The sequence below is a fragment of the Ascaphus truei genome, chromosome 9 (assembly GCF_040206685.1).
Source record: "Ascaphus truei isolate aAscTru1 chromosome 9, aAscTru1.hap1, whole genome shotgun sequence".
Lineage (NCBI taxonomy): Eukaryota > Metazoa > Chordata > Amphibia > Anura > Ascaphidae > Ascaphus > Ascaphus truei.
In genome coordinates this window covers 47,588,306-47,606,573 of record NC_134491.1, presented here as the reverse complement: position 1 = coordinate 47,606,573, position 18,268 = coordinate 47,588,306, and the positions used below count along the sequence as shown (strand labels likewise).

Here is an 18,268-nt window from a genome sequence, read left to right as displayed (position 1 = left end):
TGGCTGCACAGTCTGATGCACACAGCTCAGCGTGCCAGGGCCTGCACCGATCAGGCAGGGAAAAGGTTAATTGGATCAAAAGCAGCTTTACCCCCAGGACCCAAACAAGAATCTGTGAAACAATTGAGTTCTCGTCTCACGCTGGAACACGACTGCGTTAATTATTTCACAGCAGCCGGAAGCGGTCTTTCTGGAGTGTGTTATGCTGACCGTGTGTACAGAGCTGCACATGTCGTATGATAAACCCAAAGTGCTCTTCATTCATTCAGGAATCCCTCTTCCTAATAGAGGCAAGATACTGAGAGAGTTGGTGACGAATTCAACAAGGTTATTAACGAGCAGGATGGAAGTGCTTGTAAAGAAAGAGGAATGCTGCAGAGTACATGGGCATATGGTGCATGGGGAATCTTCACTGGAGATACCTGGATACATGACACAGCCTTCCTGCAGAGGTAGTCAAGGTTTAAAGAGTAAAGGAATTTGGAATTGCTTGGTACAGCCCAGGGGTCGTGCGGAATACAGAAAGAAGCCAGGGAGGAAACAGGGTCTGATACTTTGTAGCAGCTTAGAAATATGTGCAAAGAAGGTGGGCTAAAAACAGGGGTGCTCAACTTCAGTCCTCAAGACCTCCCCCCAACAGGTCAGCCTCAAGATTGCCCCACGCCCCCCCAACAGGTCAGCCTCAAAGACCTCCCCCCACCCCCCAACAGGTCAGCCTCAAGACTCCACCCACCCCCCTCAACAGGTCGGGTTTTAAGGATCTCAGCTTCAGCACAGGTGGCTCAATCAGTGGCTCAGTCTTTGCTGAGCCACTGATTGAGCCTCCTATGCTGAAGCTGGGATATCCTTAAAACCCGACCTGTTGGAGTGGACTTGAGGACTCCGGGGCTAAATGGTCCTTCCCTGCTTTCAAAATCTAGGTTTGTGGTTTCTTCTTGTTGCGATAAAAATGTTTGGTAATTAAGGACCAAAGTAGTGGGGGTAAGAAAATACCAGTGCACCATGTGTGCTGTTAGCGGCTGTACTATGCGTGGATATTCTAGTGCAGCGGCGGCCAACTCTAGTCCTCAAGGGCCACCAACAAGTCAGGTTTTAAGGATTGCCCTTCTTCAGCACAGGTGGCTCAGTCGAAGAGCCAGTTGGTGGCCCCTGAGGACTGGAGTTGGCCACTCCTGTTCTAGTGCATATTGGCTTTGGCTTGTGGGATCCTGAGCTGCCAGTGGTGATCACATTAGACCTGCTTTTGTCCCTCTGCTTTCCCTGTCGGACAGCAATAACATCCGATGCAAAGACAAAAACCCAACAATTAATGCCGGCTGCGGAGACGCGGTGATAACCAGCGCTTACAGTTCGCATAATGGCCAGTAAAACAAGACTTGTAATAGATGGGAGAACAATCCATGCAGGATGTTAAGCTCCCTTCTGCCAAAAAGCCCCCCACAAAGCCGCGAGTTCCAGCACTAAAGCGGTAATTGCAATGCTCCTACTTGCATATACTTTAAAAACACAAGTGCAGAAATTGACAGTGCTGCCAGCATGTGGACCTACAGATTCTTTCCTGGCTTTAGTATCCGTCAAACTCTAAAACACGTGTCCGGGTTGTACCTCATGTATACCTTTCAGACATATCTACTGCGTGGCAGGTTCCAGCCCAGAGGTGGCTGCGTGAATGCTTCTGGAATGCTCTTTGGAATTAAATGTGCAAGATATTACTGCTGGGGAATGAATAAACAGAGAAGGGGAGAGTTACCCTGTATTCCTGGATCCTGCGCTTGGAATCTTCCAGCTGCTGCTGCAGGGATCCCACGATCTCTCTGTACTGAGCGTAGCGCTCCTCAATCACTTCCCTCTGCTGATGGGAGTCCTGTAATGAACACATGGGGTGCATGAGATCACCGTTTCCCCCCCAGGAGCTCTAACAGGGGCAAATAATTTGCACACTAAGGCACAGCCTGGTGATACAGGGAACATGTTTGTATATGGAGCTCTGAAGTGAACAGCAAAAGCCTAAAGCAAAGTGAGAGACACTACCAGCCAGAGCTCTTCTATTGACTCTACCAGCCAGAACCCTTCAATTGACACTAGGAGCCAGAACCCTTCCATTGACACTAGGAGCCAGAACCATTCCATTGACTACCAGCCAGAACCCTTCCATTGACCCGACTAGGAGCCAGAACCCTTCTATTGACACTAGGAGCCATAACCATTCCATTGACTACCAGCCAGAACCCTTCCATTGACTCTACCAGCCAGAACCCTTCCATTGACTCTACCAGCCAGAACCCTTCCATTGACTCTACCAGCCAGAACCCTTCCATTGACTACCAGCCAGAAGGCTTCCATTGACTCTACCAGCCAGAACCCTTAATTTGACTACCAGCCAGAACCCTTCATTTGACTACCAGCCAGAACCCTTCATTTGACACTCTTCCTCCCTCCTCCAACTAAAAGGTGGTATATACCCAAGTTTGTGAGTTCAGATCCAGGCAATCACTTATACATTGTGGGGTCTTGGGCAAACCCCTTTATCTTGTACTTCCGTTACCTGCATTTAATTGGGTAATGACGTTATTGCTTTGTTACCTTTAAAATTCTGGATTCCACCCAAGATGCTGCTGTGTGTAGTATAATTATAAAGCATTTTGGAAATGGAAGGTGCTATATAAAAAGAAGCCCGACACCTGCCATTTGTACACTTTGCTCTGTCCTCTTCCTGCAGACCAATTCTGTCTCTCCTCTGTCCATGGTTTTTCTATCTACCTAGTTATCCTTCCTGCAGCATCCGATACCCCATCCATTCCCCTACAATACCCTCATCTGCCCATGACTAACGTTCCCCTGCTGCAGAGGATGAAATCTTCCCACTTTGACCAGCCACCCGATTCGATACCTGAGGCAGAATGAAAGACTGAAACTCATTTACTGTGAATCTGCACCGAAAATCAGGGAATCATTTCCGGGAACAGAACAGCCATACAGAATCTTACAGCGGGGAAAAAACAAACATGATTTATTGTACAATTACAATAAATCAATTGTATAATATATTGTATAATTGGCCAATCTGAATACTGCAAGCACTCAGCTCGTCGACCTTACCCAACCGCATTACTATACCCCAAAGCACAGAATAGCTCCTTCTCGTCTCAGACATACATTTGAAACTCTGACAAGTCCTCGCGGAGCTGCCTTACGCTGCCCATCTATCAGGATATGCAGACAGTAACCATGACTTCAAACCCTGTTCCTTATTCCCAGCACGCTACACACATCCCAACGTTTTACATTGTTTAGATAAAATAACTCTTTATACAATGTTACGGCAGGAGCATACCTTAAACCCGGACCTATGGTCTGGTACTTCCACCTACAGCCAATCCCAAGTGTTCAACGACAGCACCTAGATTTCTCTCGGTCTCGCCAGCAATACATTTCCAAATTGTACCATGATCATGTGCTGAGCCCCAGCTCCTCTTCAGCCATGATTCTATCCAAATTTGTATGTGGACCATCTTAATGGGAACACTGGGTTTCATAGTCTCTCTCTCCCCCATACCAACTAGCTTATGAGTTCTACACTGTGGAGACACCCCCGCTTCAGCTTAGTAGTGCTATATTGAAGGTGATGGTGCTGGTTGGGGCGAAGATAATGACAACTAAGGAGAAAAGGACCCCAATAGTAGCACTCTGTCACCTAATTGGATAATCATCCACTTAGGTAACAGAGTGCTACTATTGGGGTCCTTGTCTCCCTAGCTTGTGGGTTTTACATTATAAGGCAGGGACATCCTTCTCCCTACATATAGGTTTCTCTGGTGCGCTTATTTTTGTAGTGGGTGTGTATATATCTATTTATATTTTCTAATCCATACTAGATAGGCATATCCTAATTAGAGCTGCATCCTATAGGCACAGTATCCTCCTTCACTACTTGTTTTGCACTATATTATTTATATTCACATTTGCACATTTTTTATCACAAGTTCATAAATTGTGTTATTCCCAGCCTAGCGCCGATTTATTTTTGTTTTTTGTTATATCTATATATATATATATATATCTATGTGCAATTCATTTCATTTAGTGCATAAATATTTTATCAATACAGGTCAACAGTTTGGTTCTTTAGGGAACCGTTCTCCATAGAGGAAGGATATGCTGACCTGTATTAATAAAATATGCACTAAAGTCCTGGAGTGTGTGTGTGTGGTGTATGTATGTATATATTTTTATATAGACCACATAGTATAGTATCACATCCATAGCCTGTGTTCTTATGGTGCACTGCAGAGATAACTTGCAATACATGAACATTAAATAGAAGACAGCAGAACAGGAGCACTCAAAGTGTAATCAAATCTAAAACGTATTTTATCCGGGTGCTGGTAAGACCATCGCTGGCCACACAGACACACCCACAGGAACAAAAGTTACCGAGGTTATAAAAATACAAAATACTTTCTTTAGTCCATCTTCATACAAAAGGTTACAAAAATCAGCGACATTTTGGGGCCAAAATTGTCCCTTTACTGAAGGGCGTGTTCGTGAGGCGCTTGATAAAGGGCCAATTTTGTCCCGAAACATTGCTCATTTTTGAACCTTTTGTATGAAGATGGACTAAATAAAGTATTTCGGATCTTGATAACCTCGGAGTGCTCCTCTGCATAAACATTACATACATATCGAGATGCTGCAGCTCAGCCAGGCCTCGAGTAGGTTAATCATATACATCAAGAAGTCTGAGATTACAATGCAGAACAATGCATTTCTCATGGCAGAGATTGGGCTGGTCCATGTATTCCCATCTCTCTCTTCATACGATCTACTCTCCCTCCACAGAAACTAATTGTGGCTGCAGGGTTGAGCGGCGCACGGACATTCCAGGGCGAAGAATAGGGCCCATTCATGTCAGCTTCATTCATATAATTTTCTCAAGGTTCCTCTGTGCGCTATTTCCCCTTTTGTTCCCTTACACCGGAATATTTCATTGGATCAGTGAATACAAATGTCCTGAGGGCCTATTCATTACAAATGAACATTGTGAAAACGCCTTCCAGTTTCTCAGCTCTTGGGGTCTGGAGTTTAAAGATACCCCCCTCACCCCCAGTTCCTTCACTTTTGGAACAAACATATTTTTGTTAGTCGCTCAATAAACCTTGATCCTCTCAGATGGTGCAGACAGGGGTTCTCAATCCCAGCCCTCAACACCCAGGTTTTCAGCATATCCCTGCTTCAGCACAGGTGACAGCCTAGGACTGAGCCACCTGTGCTGAAGAAGGAATATCCTGAAAACCTGACCTGTTTGGGGGGACGGGACCCCTGGTGTAGAGCTACAGATAGCTGCTTGTACATTTTCGGTGCTGTTAGGAGATAAGCGGTATCTTTTCACAGTCCGTGCTCCCATGCAGGATCAAAACAGATATGCAGTGATACGTTTCGCAGGTTAAAATGAGGTGGTTAAGTATCTAAGAAACGCCATCAAACAGATATAACTATTTTACAATTATTTTTGAAGGCTTGAAAAGATTCTTTTGTTTTCACTCACATCACAGAGAATAAACGGAGGGGAGTGTGAATTTTTAAGAAAACCGCGTTTCGGCTGTAAGTGCCGCCCTTCTCAATGATATGGCTGCTCTGATAGCCAGAACGTCGGTTTTTGTTCTGGCTAAAATAAATGCCCTTTTTTTGCAAATCCAAAGTGCTTAAGACTCCTTTTTTTGTCTTAAATATAGGAATACCATTAAGGGGACTTAAGGTGGTAGCGATCGTTCCATGTAAATCAAACATGTAAAGTTGGTGGAATTACATTGTTAGACTTCAGTGTTCGTATTTGCAATAAAGAACTTAAGGAGTTTGGTTACCACTGGATAAATGGCATTCTGGGATTTGTGGGATGGCAATGAGTGAAGGTTCCTTAAAGTCAGTAATAAACGCTAACATGTGACCTGTCCCAAGCGCATCTTTATTGTGTCTGCGTTTCTCCACCTTTTAGCACAGTGTTGTGTATATTTGCACAGCTATGAAGAAATGACTCACTCACACTAAGGTCTTTTATGTCTTCCAGGAGACCGAGCTTCTCTGGAACAGATTCCAAGTGATCCAAAGCCATTCGTGTACTCTGGTGAGAGAAAGGGAAGCCCCGAAGATGAGACGGCAGAGCAGCTGAGCATGCACACGTTCCATTTCTGTCAGGTGCTCAATAAATAACACAAATGTAATATTATGTTTTGTCCATCCCAAGGAATGTCTTGGCTCAATAAATAGAATGTTGATAAAGGATCCAAAGTGCCCACCTCTGCTTTATCATATCACACCGTACCCCATGTACCCACAAATCATATCATACCGTACCCCATGTACCCACAAATCATATCATACCATACCCCATGTACCCACAAATCATATCATACCGTACCCCATGTACCCACAAATCATATCATACCGTACCCCATGTACCCACAAATCATATCATACCGTACCCCATGTACCCACAAATCATATCATACCGTACCCCATGTACCCACAAATCATATCATACCGTACCCCATGTACCCACAAATCATATCACAACGTACCCCATGTACCCACAAATCATATCACATGTACCCCATGTACCCACTAATCATATCACAAGTACCCCATGTACACACATTATCACACCGTACCCCATGAACATACAAATCATATCATACCGTACCCCATGTACCCACAAATCATATCACACCGTACTCCATGTACCCACAAATAATATCACAACGTACCCCATGTACCCACAAATCATATCACAAGTACCCCATGTACACATACCCACAAATCATATCACACCGTACCCCATGAACACACATATCACACCTTACCCAATGAACCCAAATCCTATCACTATTACATTATATGGAATAACCTTTGGATTGAGCTTTATATACAGTGTGGACGGACATAAACCCATGCCACCTCGCATTGCTACGTATACTATTATTTTTCTCTTCCTAAACAAACCCACAGTTAAATTGTTCCTTATAAAAACTCAAAAGGGCAAAGCAGAGAATTTCAAACACTGTCTGCAATTCATTTACAGAAAGTACAAATATTAATATCCTGTATTCCTTTGTATTTAGCCCGTCAGTTCCCTGGAGATATGTAGTGCAAAGAAATGGAAGGAAAAGGGAAAACAAGAAAAAATCCCATTACAATATGTGCATCATATAACTCCTCCCTATCGCTGCGTAGGGACACTTCCCCTACATGCACAATAAACAGTGGGAAACATTAGGCCGCGCTTATAGTGCTGGCGACGGCGACCCATGACGTCACCCGTCGCGGTCAATGAAAGTTATAATTAGATTTTCCGCGACTGTCGCCAGCGACGTCACGAAAGGGGGCGGGCCGTGGTCTCTGGTTTAGAGACAGTCACATGTGGCGACTGTCTCTAAAAAAATCAAATAGACCCGGCTTCAAAAAAATGTTGCCGCTCCGCGCGCTTACTATAAACGCTTGCGGCAGAGTCAATGTATTTGATTCGGAGCGACGTCGCGTCGCTGTCGCACGGCACTATAAGCGCAGCCATAGAGAGAAGTACTTTCATGCATTGATGACACTGGATGTACTGTAGAAGTCTCTCTGCAGAAACTAACTTGATACATTGAGCCAGCCACGGAGATGGACAGATTCCTATAGAACACGTGCATTATGTGAGGTACAGAGCACGGATATCCATACCGATCAGGCGATTGGTTGCTAGAATAAGATGGCTCGCGCTGACCTGGATTCTGCTTTCTGCCCCTTGCCAGTAAAATATTTATTGTGACCTGTGTGTGTGTTCCTATAGTGCAGGAGCAGCCAACACCAGTCCTCAAGGGCCACCAACAGGTTTTCTGGATATCCCTGCTTCAGCACAGGTGGCTCAATCAGTGGCTCAGCAATTATAACTGAGCCACCTGTGCTGAAGCAGAGATATCCTGAAAACCTGACCGGTTGGTGGCCCTTGAGGACTGGAGTTGGCCGCTCCTGCACTAGTGTTTCTTATCCAACCTGGTTTATCGTCTTTAAATTGCTGCAGCCAGTATGGGGCATATGGAATAGTGCATGGAAAGGCAGTCCCTTCGCGCACCTTATAAATAACACTTGCAGATACATTATTATCCTTACTGCTGCCCGAATCCCTCACTACTCCTGCTGCAGCGGGCGACTCACAATACAGTATGGGAGAGGGAAGTTCCAAAATGGACAAATGCAAAAAATGGTAATTACTCTTCTACACATTAAAATTAAACTGCTGTGTATGACCCATACGAGTAACAGAACCAGCTCCCTGTGCCCTTGGACCATTTATCTCCCCTTGCTAAAGGCACCAATATTAAGATTGTACCCCTTTCCCAAATTGCTTGCAATTTCTATGCATCTTGCAGACGTCTGGCTATTTTGCCGGTCCTTATTTTAAAAGGCTTAATTCCAGGGGCTGTGCCATGTTCTGCAATAAGTGTCTTCCAGTGATACATTCACACACAAGTGTATTGCCATTGGTTGGTTCACGGGGAAATGTACAGTAGGATGTTTTGACTTGACATACATTACTAAAGTCAGATCCCCCCCTGCCAGCTGTGAGGGAGCCATAACATGTTACAGAGTAACAGTCTCCTGCGCAGAGAGAGGTGCTAGCCAGGATAAAATGCAGAGAGCAGTGTACCACATGCAAAGCAATGTGTCATATCCATAGAGCACTGTGAATTACAAGCCGGGTAAAGGAAACCTGACACTCAAATCATAATAGGCAATGCTTTTAATTGTCTTTCTGCTTCAGGGAGCAGGTCTCTAGCAGCTCGCTGCTGTTTTCGGAGTAATAAACAGAACACACAAGTCAATATATAATCTCAGCCTTAACTACAGCTCAGCTACTATAAGTAATCAATCTTTAAAAAGAAGGACAAAAAGCCGCAGGTAGCACTTCTACCATGCAGATGGCTAAGTGTCGATATGGGAAAAAAAAGCAAAAAGGCCCTTAATTAGCTTCTGTTTAATTAAGAGGGCTGCTTTGGAGCAATACAAACTCAAACCCAACAAAAAGCTAGCAATGAAAGAACAGGGGATTTATGTTGGTGAAAGGTGGCAAACATGGCACCTGAAAAGCCTGCAAAGATTGCCGATACGGGTAAACTACAGTATGAGGACGCGTGATATATTCTAGTTTGTACGGGGAAGTCCCGGTACTGACCATCCTCATTAACTGAAGGATCGCTGAGCAGCTTTGTATCTGTATATTTTGGGTCTAGTTGTTGTACACTGAGAGCAGTTTGGTGATCATTAAATCTAAAGTTGGGGGGGGGCGTGATCCTGGTCCCCTCTCAACCCCACGTTTCTATTGCCCCCATGCGATTTATAGAGCTAGGCGCACAAATCGGGATGTGTGGGTGCAGCTCCTGATTTCACAGTGCTGTTTACCAACATTGGGGGGTGTGCTATGACACACCCAGGGCCCTGCAGGGACACCTGTAAAGTCAGGGAAGTTGTGTAACATTTTACTGACTTGTTATGGTCTGGTGGCTGCACCCTATTCAAGTATTCATCACTAGCCCAAGCACCAGAACAACATGTGCACACATACCAGGCTGTCCCACATACAGATCTGTACATTGACATGTCAACTGATTCTGCGTGTTATGTACTGAGAAGCTGGGAGATGTTGCAGTCTGTGCCTGAAGTGGGATATAATGTAGTAAGACGGGCTTAGCCCCCTCTATATGCACTGCAACAAAGTGGCGTAAACGCTAAAAGTGAGCGGGTCAAAAGGGCTTCTTCGGTGTCCACAAGACAAGCAAAATCTGCTTAAGCAACAGGACAGTGATCAAGAGATAGAGCATCCAATCACAGAGCTGTCACTGCCGAAGCCGAGACCTTTACTGATTCCTCTGCTGGCTCCGTCCTTTGAGCAGATCACAGTTTTGTAACGCCGTTTGTTACCCCAGATTTGAAGTGTCAGACCACCTTAATGTTTAATCTGTCAGCTGCTTCCCATTTGCCAATGAATCAAGTAACAAATAAAAAGAAAACAGATAGAACCGAGGATACTTTGCAGCTGGCACCGTTTCTAGGAACATTGCTTTGGCCAGATTACTGAATTGAGAGAATGAGAACGGCATAAATCTCACAAATGTCTTTGGATCCGCTGACCTTTCAAGCATCGGGGTCACTGACTGGGTACCCAAAGGACGACTAAGAAGATAAATCGATATACACATTGAGATAAGCTATAGGGGGGCGCTGTATAAACAATTTTCATTTTATGAGTCTCTGCTGCCTACAGATAAATCCTGTTTGGCAAAGCCTTGCGGTGCTTTATGACGGGTCAGCGGGTCAAGTGGAGATTAAGGTCCTTATTGAATATGCTGTGAAGCGGCTTCCCCGTGCTGGTGAAGGGATCACCTTCCCTCAAACTAACATCTTCTCCAGCGCCGGGAACCGGTGACTTCACAGCATACTGAAAAAGAGGCTAACATGTTGATATTGAGATCCTCTATCCCAGGGGTGCACAAACGTTCCCCCCTGCGCCCCCCACCCCTGTCTGCACTGCCCCCCCCCCCCCCGCTCGTGACCCCCTCCATACCATGTCTCCGGCGTCAGATGATGCCACGGGGTCACATGACCATGGCAATGCGACATCACGTGATCCTGCGGCGCCACGGCGACGCGTCGCCGGAGACAAGGTAAGTGGAGTTACAGAGGCCTCATGCCGGCATTTAATGTAAATGCCTGGGGAAGAGAGCGGGGCCTCTGCAACCGCCCACACCCCCCCCTGAAAAATTTGGGGTGGCCCCCAGCCACATCTATCCTACAATCTGTTTGTGCCCCAGAACTGTGCGTGTTTCTAGTAGTTCCAGTGAGATTTTAATGGTTGGCACGTCCACTGCTTCGCCTGCTAAAGCTTCAGCTAATTAGAGCAGCGAGAGAGGGATCAAAAACACTATGGATATGTACTCACGTTGCTGACTCCTGTAACTACTAATTGGGTAAACACCTCTACAGCTGCGAGATCATGTGCTTAGGGAATCAAGGCTGCCCTTTCAATTCTGAATGAACGTGTGGCACAGACCTCCTCAGCTGTGAAAGGGTTAACGGAACGGATAGGACTGTGACAAATCTGCCTCGAAGAATTTTCATATCATCTGAACACCTTTTCTCACGGGAGAGATGTGCCGTGCGAGGAGTGAATGGCGAGACCCAGTTTCACATACTGATTTTTGTACACAATGTACAGAATTTACTGTACGTCTCTGCATCACGCCTCAATATATCACACGCCTCAATATACTGTACAATCATGCAGCTCATTTCCTATTTAACAAAATAATGTGGTTTTTTTTTTGTTTTTTTTAAACTGTGGTTTTTTTTTTGTGACATTCTAAAAAAATTTAAATGCTTTTTGTTTCAACCCCCGAGAACGGCGTGTTTGGGATTGCTTCTGTGCGTTCGCTAGGAACTCCTAAACAAAAACACCTTCTGCATCTTCCAAAAACGTGATTGAAGCTCAAAAGCTTAACCCGCAAAAAGCACAATCTGCCGAGCTATTAAACATATTTTAAAAGGGGGAAATCGCTTAAAAATGGGCTTATGCCTTCCTGTAAGCTAAATACGTTACTAACTGGGACGGCAGCTCTCGACAAAAAAAAAAACAGCTGAGTGAGCAGGACTGACACCTTAAAATATGAACCAATCTAATTTCTATGGAAATGAATTCAGGAGATTATGGATTTGGCAGCAGGCAGCCTATAATTGTGTCATTCAGATCCTGGTGTGCCACCGCATAATAATAGTCATTGACAAGGAGTCAGAATAAGTGGCACATTTCTTCTCGTGCTCGCCAGCCCTGGGCGCTTATGACGCCGCGCGCTGCAGATGCTGTAACAGCGGAAGTTATGAGCCTCTCGGCCTCCCACACTGTAAATATTATAAAGGATAGGGTGGTATCCTTGTAACGCTCAGTCTGATACATTGGTATAAGGCCAGGTCCCCAGGGGCCGCTGTGGCGCGTACGATGGCAGGGAAGACGAGATTTTTGTCTTCCCTTGCCGCGGTCACGTGCTCGGCGAGCAGCCAATGTAAGGGTAGACATGCCCCGTCATGGCCCCGCCTCCCCACAATTCCTATAGCTCATCGACAGACCGCAGCTGTAATCTGTGCACGCGCCGCCAGACGCGCGTGAAGCGACCAGGATGAGAGAAAGACCACATGCAAAACGTGGTCCGACTATGTGGAACTGTGTCATCAACCGCCCTGGCAAAGTAACGCAGGACGCTGGCAGCAGAGGGGTTAATCATCAAATAGGCTAAAAGGGCTTTTTAGAAAATTCAAAGCATTACAGATAAAATACTACAGGTGCGCCCAACGCTGCTGCAACCCGAGGCGTGCTGCAGCTCGGGACACGCAACGTGCCAGCAGGGAGCGAGAACGGGGCGGAGACATCGGTTGTAATCACTGCTTCTGGGCTACCAGTAAAGAGGATTGTTCATTAGCAGGCCCATTATATTCCAGATTGTATTTGCATGTTACACATTAAACCTGTGTGTTCGCCATTATAACGCACTCTCTCATATCCTTGCATCCCCCTCATTCAAGTCAACGCCTTCATCAGGGCACGGAATGCGGCCAGCTCCGTGCCAGTGCTCAGCCGCAGGGGGACCCCCCACCTCCAGCCGCAGGGGGACCCCCCACCGCCAGCCACAGGGGGACCCCCCACCGCCAGCCGCAGGGGGACCCCCCACCGCCAGCCGCAGGGGGACCCTCCACCGCCAGCCGCAGGGGGACCCTCCACCGCCAGCAGCATCAACAAGAAAGTACGTTTAAGGGTAGTGGGTTAACCATAGGGGTTTAAGTGGTTAGGGTGGTTAGTGTAAAGGATTTTAGGGTAAGGGGTTAAGGTTTGTAGGGTAGGGGGTAGCATTAGTATTCAGGGGTTTAAGGGTAAGTCACTTACGTTAGCGGCGAAGCGGCCGGCGGTGGAGTGTCCATGAGGTGGGGTGAGTCGCAGCCAAGCACCGGCGGTCATTTGGTCGCGGTGAAACGGCCGTGACCGTCAGGGCGCTGCCTGGCCCTGTGTTCAGCTCACATACCTTTTTATGCCCCTTTTGCTGGGACTCGCACAACTCACCCGTTCTAAATCCATGATCCGATCCTGCGAACACCGACAGAGAAACATCATCAGAAACGAGAACCCGATCGGACCGTTTATTTCCAGCAGCAGACAGACAAAACACGGACACTGGGCGGAAGGACTAGCGGGCGAGCCGCGGGCGAGCCAGGGTGCATCCCAGTGTTCGCTCCGTGTGACATTTGGCGGGACACTTTATCCAGTTGTGCCTCAGACACAACCTTTAGACTGCAAGCTCTTTGGGGCAGGGCCTCGCTGTGGAGCACTGAACACCGGCCAGTTGTTGGTTCCCAAATGAATGTTATATTTGCTTTGCTTCCTACAGAGGTGTGGCCTGTTGTTCGGGTCGCGCGCAGAACGGACGCGGCCTCAGAGGCGGGGAATGTATCGCTTTGCATGGACTCATTTGTGGCCTGCAAAACATTTATTGGTATTAACCCTTCTGTTGCTGCACTGTGGGCTTATTTGGCAATGAAAGGATTAAAGGACTTTTAGCCAATATCTCATGTAAACCTCCCCTTTCAGTTTCACACAACATGCAGTGCGTGTAGCAGGAGCGGCTCTGGGGGTGACGGATAGCAGGGAACATACAGTGCGTGTAACAGGAGCGGCTCTGGGGGTGACGGATAGCAGGGAACATGCAGTGCGTGTAGCAGGAGCGGCTCTGGGGGTGACGGATAGCAGGGAACATACAGTGCGTGTAACAGGAGCGGCTCTGGGGGTGACGGATAGCAGGGAACATACAGTGCGTGTAGCAGGAGCGGCTCTGGGGGTGACGGATAGCAGGGAACATGCAGTGCGTGTAACAGGAGCGGCTCTGGGGGTGACGGATAGCAGGGAACATGCAGTGCGTGTAGCAGGAGCGGCTCTGGGGGTGACGGATAGCAGAGAACATACAGTGCGTGTAGCAGGAGCGGCTCTGGGGGTGACGGATAGCAGAGAACATGCAGTGCGTGTAACAGGAGCGGCTCTGGGGGTGACGGATAGCAGGGAACATGCAGTGCGTGTAGCAGGAGCGGCTCTGGGGGTGACGGATAGCAGGGAACATACAGTGCGTGTAACAGGAGCGGTTCTGGGGGTGACGGATAGCAGAGAACATACAGTGCGTATAACAGGAGCGGCTCTGGGGGTGACGGATAGCAGAGAACATGCAGTGCGTGTAACAGGAGCGGCTCTCGGGGTGACGGATAGCAGAGAACATGCAGTGCGTGTAGCAGGAGCGGCTCTGGGGGTGACGGATAGCAGAGAACATGCAGTGCGTGTAGCAGGAGCGGCTCTGGGGGTGACGGATAGCAGGGAACATGCAGTGCGTGTAACAGGAGCGGCTCTGGGGGTGACGGATAGCAGGGAACATGCAGTGCGTGTAACAGGAGCGGCTCTGGGGGTGGCGGATAGCAGGGAACATGCAGTGCGTGTAGCAGGAGCGGCTCTGGGGGTGACGGATAGCAGGGAACATGCAGTGCGTGTAGCAGGAGCGGCTCTGGGGGTGACGGATAGCAGGGAACATGCAGTGCGTGTAACAGGAGCGGCTCTGGGGGTGACGGATAGCAGAGAACATACAGTGCGTGTAACAGGAGCGGCTCTGGGGGTGACGGATAGCAGGGAACATGCAGTGCGTGTAGCAGGAGCGGCTCTGGGGGTGACGGATAGCAGGGAACATGCAGTGCGTGTAACAGGAGCGGCTCTGAGGGTGACGGATAGCAGAGAACATGCAGTGCGTGTAACAGGAGCGGCTCTGGGGGTGACGGATAGCAGGGAACATACAGTGCGTGTAACAGGAGCGGCTCTGGGGGTGACGGATAGCAGAGAACATGCAGTGCGTGTAACAGGAGTGGCTCTGGGGGTGACGGATAGCAGGGAACATACAGTGCGTGTAACAGGAGCAGCTGGGGGGGAATGGATTGCAGGGAACATAACAGGAGCGCTCTGGGGGTGACGGATAGCAGGGAACATGCAGTGCGTGTAACAGGAGCGGCTCGGGGGGGGGGGGAAGTGGATAGCAGGGAACATACAGTGCGTGTAACAGGAGCGGCTCGGGGGGGGGGGGAAGTGGATAGCAGGGAACATACAGTGCGTGTAACACGAGCGGCTCGGGGGGGGGGGGGGAAGTGGATAGCAGGGAACATACAGTGCATGTAACAGGAGCGGCTCGGGGGGGGGGGGGGGTGTGGATAGCAGGGAAGTGATGAGACACAGTTTCCTGCCTCTGTATCCTCAGTGGATGTACACAGAGGTGGTATCAGGGAAGGGAGCAGCCACTGAGTGTACACAGAGGTGGTATCAGGGAAGGGAGCAGCCACTGAGTGCACACAGAGAGCAGGAGTGGAGGATTGCTGCTGCAATGGGAATTGTGCAGGAGCCCTGGAATTGGGCTGCAGGGAAAGGACAGGGTGTTCTCATGCAAAATACACAGATGGGGCTGGGGAGGGGGAGTGGAGAGCTGGGAGATCGTCCAGAGCATCAAGGTACTTTGAGACTTTCGTTATTAGAGCATGTTATCAGGAGCTCTCTGGGCAACCCATGTGCTGTCTAATTCATGCGGTTAAAGTGCCTTAAAAAGTAATGGTACAGTATGTGGTTCCAAACAAATGCTAAAGCGGGCAAGCTCCTTTTAGGAGGGTTTACACAAAATGTGTGCTCTAAAATCAGCGTCAAAATAACTCTGTCATTAACAAAGGAAAATAACATGGAAGTTCTACGCTAGGTCTGAAAATAAAGGAGTTGCACCGGGAACAAAGAGATCCAGCCTATGAAGGGGACAATGACACAGACCTGGTGCTGGGTCTTTCTGAAAAGTCACTTTACCTCCTTCATTTGAGAAGGAAGTTCAGTTTATGATCGGGGAGAAAAAAGTAAAAGGCGATTTGTAATAAATAGACAAGCTCAACAGGACTGGCGGCCCAGCGAGAGCGTGGCCCAGCAGGACTAGCGGCCCAGCAGGACTGGTGGCCCAGCCTGAGTGCAGCCCAGCAGGACTGGCGGCCCAGCGAGAGTGCGGCCCAGCAGGACTAGCGGCCCAGCGAAAGCGCAGTCCAGCAGGACAGGCGGCCCAGCGAGAGCGCAGCTCATCAGGACTGGCAGGTCAGGAAGAGGGCATCGCAGCAGGACTGGCAGGTCAGGGAGAGGGCAGTCCAGCGGGACTGGCAGGTCAGCGAGAGGGCAGTCAGCAGGACTGGCGGCCCAGCGTGAGTGCAGCCCAGCAGGACTGGCGGCCCACGAGAGCACAGCTCAGCAGGACTGGCGGCCCAGCGAGAGTGCGGCCCAGCAGGTTTGGCGGTCCAGGAAGAGCACAGCTCAGCAGGACTGGCAGGTCAGGGAGAGGGCATCGCAGCAGAACTGGCAGGTCACGGAGAGGGCATCGCAGCAGGACTGGCAAATCGGGGAGAGGGCATCGCAGCAGGACTGGCAGGTAAGGGAGAGGGCAGTCCAGCAGGACAGGCGGCCCAGCGAGAGCGCAGCTCAGCAGGACTGGCGGCCCAGCAAGAGCACAGCTCATCAGGACTGGCGGCCCAGCGAGAGTGCGGCCCAGCAGGTTTGGCGGTCCAGCAAGAGCACAGCTCAGCAGGACTGGCAGGTCAGGGAGAGGGCATCGCAGCAGGACTCTTCAGGTCAGGGAGAGGGCATCGCAGCAGGACTGGCAGGTCAGGAAGAGGGCAGTCCAGCAGGACCGGTGGCCCAGCGAGAGGGCAGCTCAGCAGGACTGGCGGGTCAGCAAGAGTGCAGCCTAGCAGGACTGGCGGGTCAGTCAGAGGGCAGCCCAGCAAGACTGGCAGGTCAGCGGGAGGGCAGCCCAGCAGGACTGGCAGGTCAGCGAGAGGGCAGCTCAGCAGGACTGGCGGTCCAGCAACAGCGCGGCCCAGCAGGACTGGTGGGTAAGCGAGAGCGCGGAACAGCGAGAGGATGGCCTAGTAGGACTGGCGGCCCAGCAAGAGGGCAGCCCAGCAAGACTGGCAGGTCAGCGAGAGGGCAGCCCAGCAGGACTGGCGGTCCAGCAACAGCGTGGCCCTGCAGGACTGGTGGGTAAGCGAGAGCGCGGCCCAGCGAGAGGATGGCCTAGTAGGACTGGCGGCCCAGCGAGAGGGTGACCCAGAAACAGCGCAACCAAGCTAGCGCACGACCCAGCGAGAGCGCAGCTGAGCAGGACTGGCATGCCAGCAAGGGCGCGGCCGAGAAAGAGGGTGGCCCAGTGAGAGCGGCCAAGTAAGACTGGCGGCCCAGCGCCCAGCGAGAGGGCAGCTCAGCAGGAATGGCAGGCCAGCAAGAGGGCAGCCCAGCGACAGCAGGCACCGACTCCATGTTCTCGGGGAGACCGTGGTGAAAGGAACATCACTCACCTGTAGCAGCCACATCTCTTCATCCCGCCTGCGGCTCTTCTCCAGAAAATCTGCAGACGAAAAACACATCAAACATTAGCTCAATGCGCTTACATATGCAAGTAATGTTAACACGCGTACACACACAGCAAGTGTGTTACAAAATGATACATGGAGTAGTAACGTGATCAGTATACTCCAACGCTCATTGCTTTACCCACGGGAGGATGCTGATAATAACACAGCTCTCAACATTCCACGGACCGCCAGCAGAGAAATCGCAACAAACTACAACAAAGCAAAGGAACATCAGAGGGCCGGAGTGAAACATGAAAGCAAAGGGCCCCTAACTGCATATTCCACTTGTGTAACAGACTATTCATTGGAGAGTCCCTTTTATTTTTGTGCGGAGGGATGGAAGACGATTCTTCTGAGCCGCGTTCTGTTTTGTGCAGCATGAAAGCTCCAACCAATCACACGTTACCATGCAGTAAACCGCCCTCTATCTGCCATATTATGGATGATTGTGTAAACATGTTTATATGTGAGTAAAGTCCCGGTTTTTGCACGTCACCGTGCTGTGTATTACAACCTGCCTGAGCACAGGGCATCAAAACACTCGCCCCATCAGCTGCGTTTTCACCATTGTAACTCCCTTCATTTTACATATGCAAGAGAAAATCGGAAATATACAAGTATATACAGGTGCCGCATGTGAAAACAGGAGTACAACACAAAAAAAAGAGAAGACAATCACTGGGCAAAGCATAAACAGAATACATATATAAAACTTGTGTACCACGAGTTCCCCTGCTGG

The 18,268-nt window shown here is 49.2% G+C and overlaps 1 protein-coding gene across 10 annotated transcripts in view; it reads right to left on the bottom strand.

Annotated features, from left to right (window-relative positions):
• CEP128 (centrosomal protein 128) overlaps positions 1-18,268 on the bottom strand; it is a 137,156-nt gene that overhangs the window by 4,746 nt on the left and 114,142 nt on the right. For 6 of the 10 annotated variants that reach the window (XM_075614640.1, XM_075614636.1, XM_075614637.1 and 3 more), the window contains 4 exons: positions 17,473-17,522; positions 13,139-13,162; positions 6,041-6,118; positions 1,751-1,864 (listed from right to left, as the gene is read on the bottom strand). In XM_075614640.1, the coding sequence (XP_075470755.1) occupies positions 1,751-1,864; positions 6,041-6,118; positions 13,139-13,162; positions 17,473-17,522 (266 nt within the window). Of the gene's footprint in view, positions 1-1,750; positions 1,865-6,040; positions 6,119-13,100; positions 13,163-17,472; positions 17,523-18,268 lie in introns of those variants that run through there. The other 4 variants (XR_012803896.1, XR_012803897.1, XR_012803895.1 and 1 more) reach the window with 3 other exon arrangements.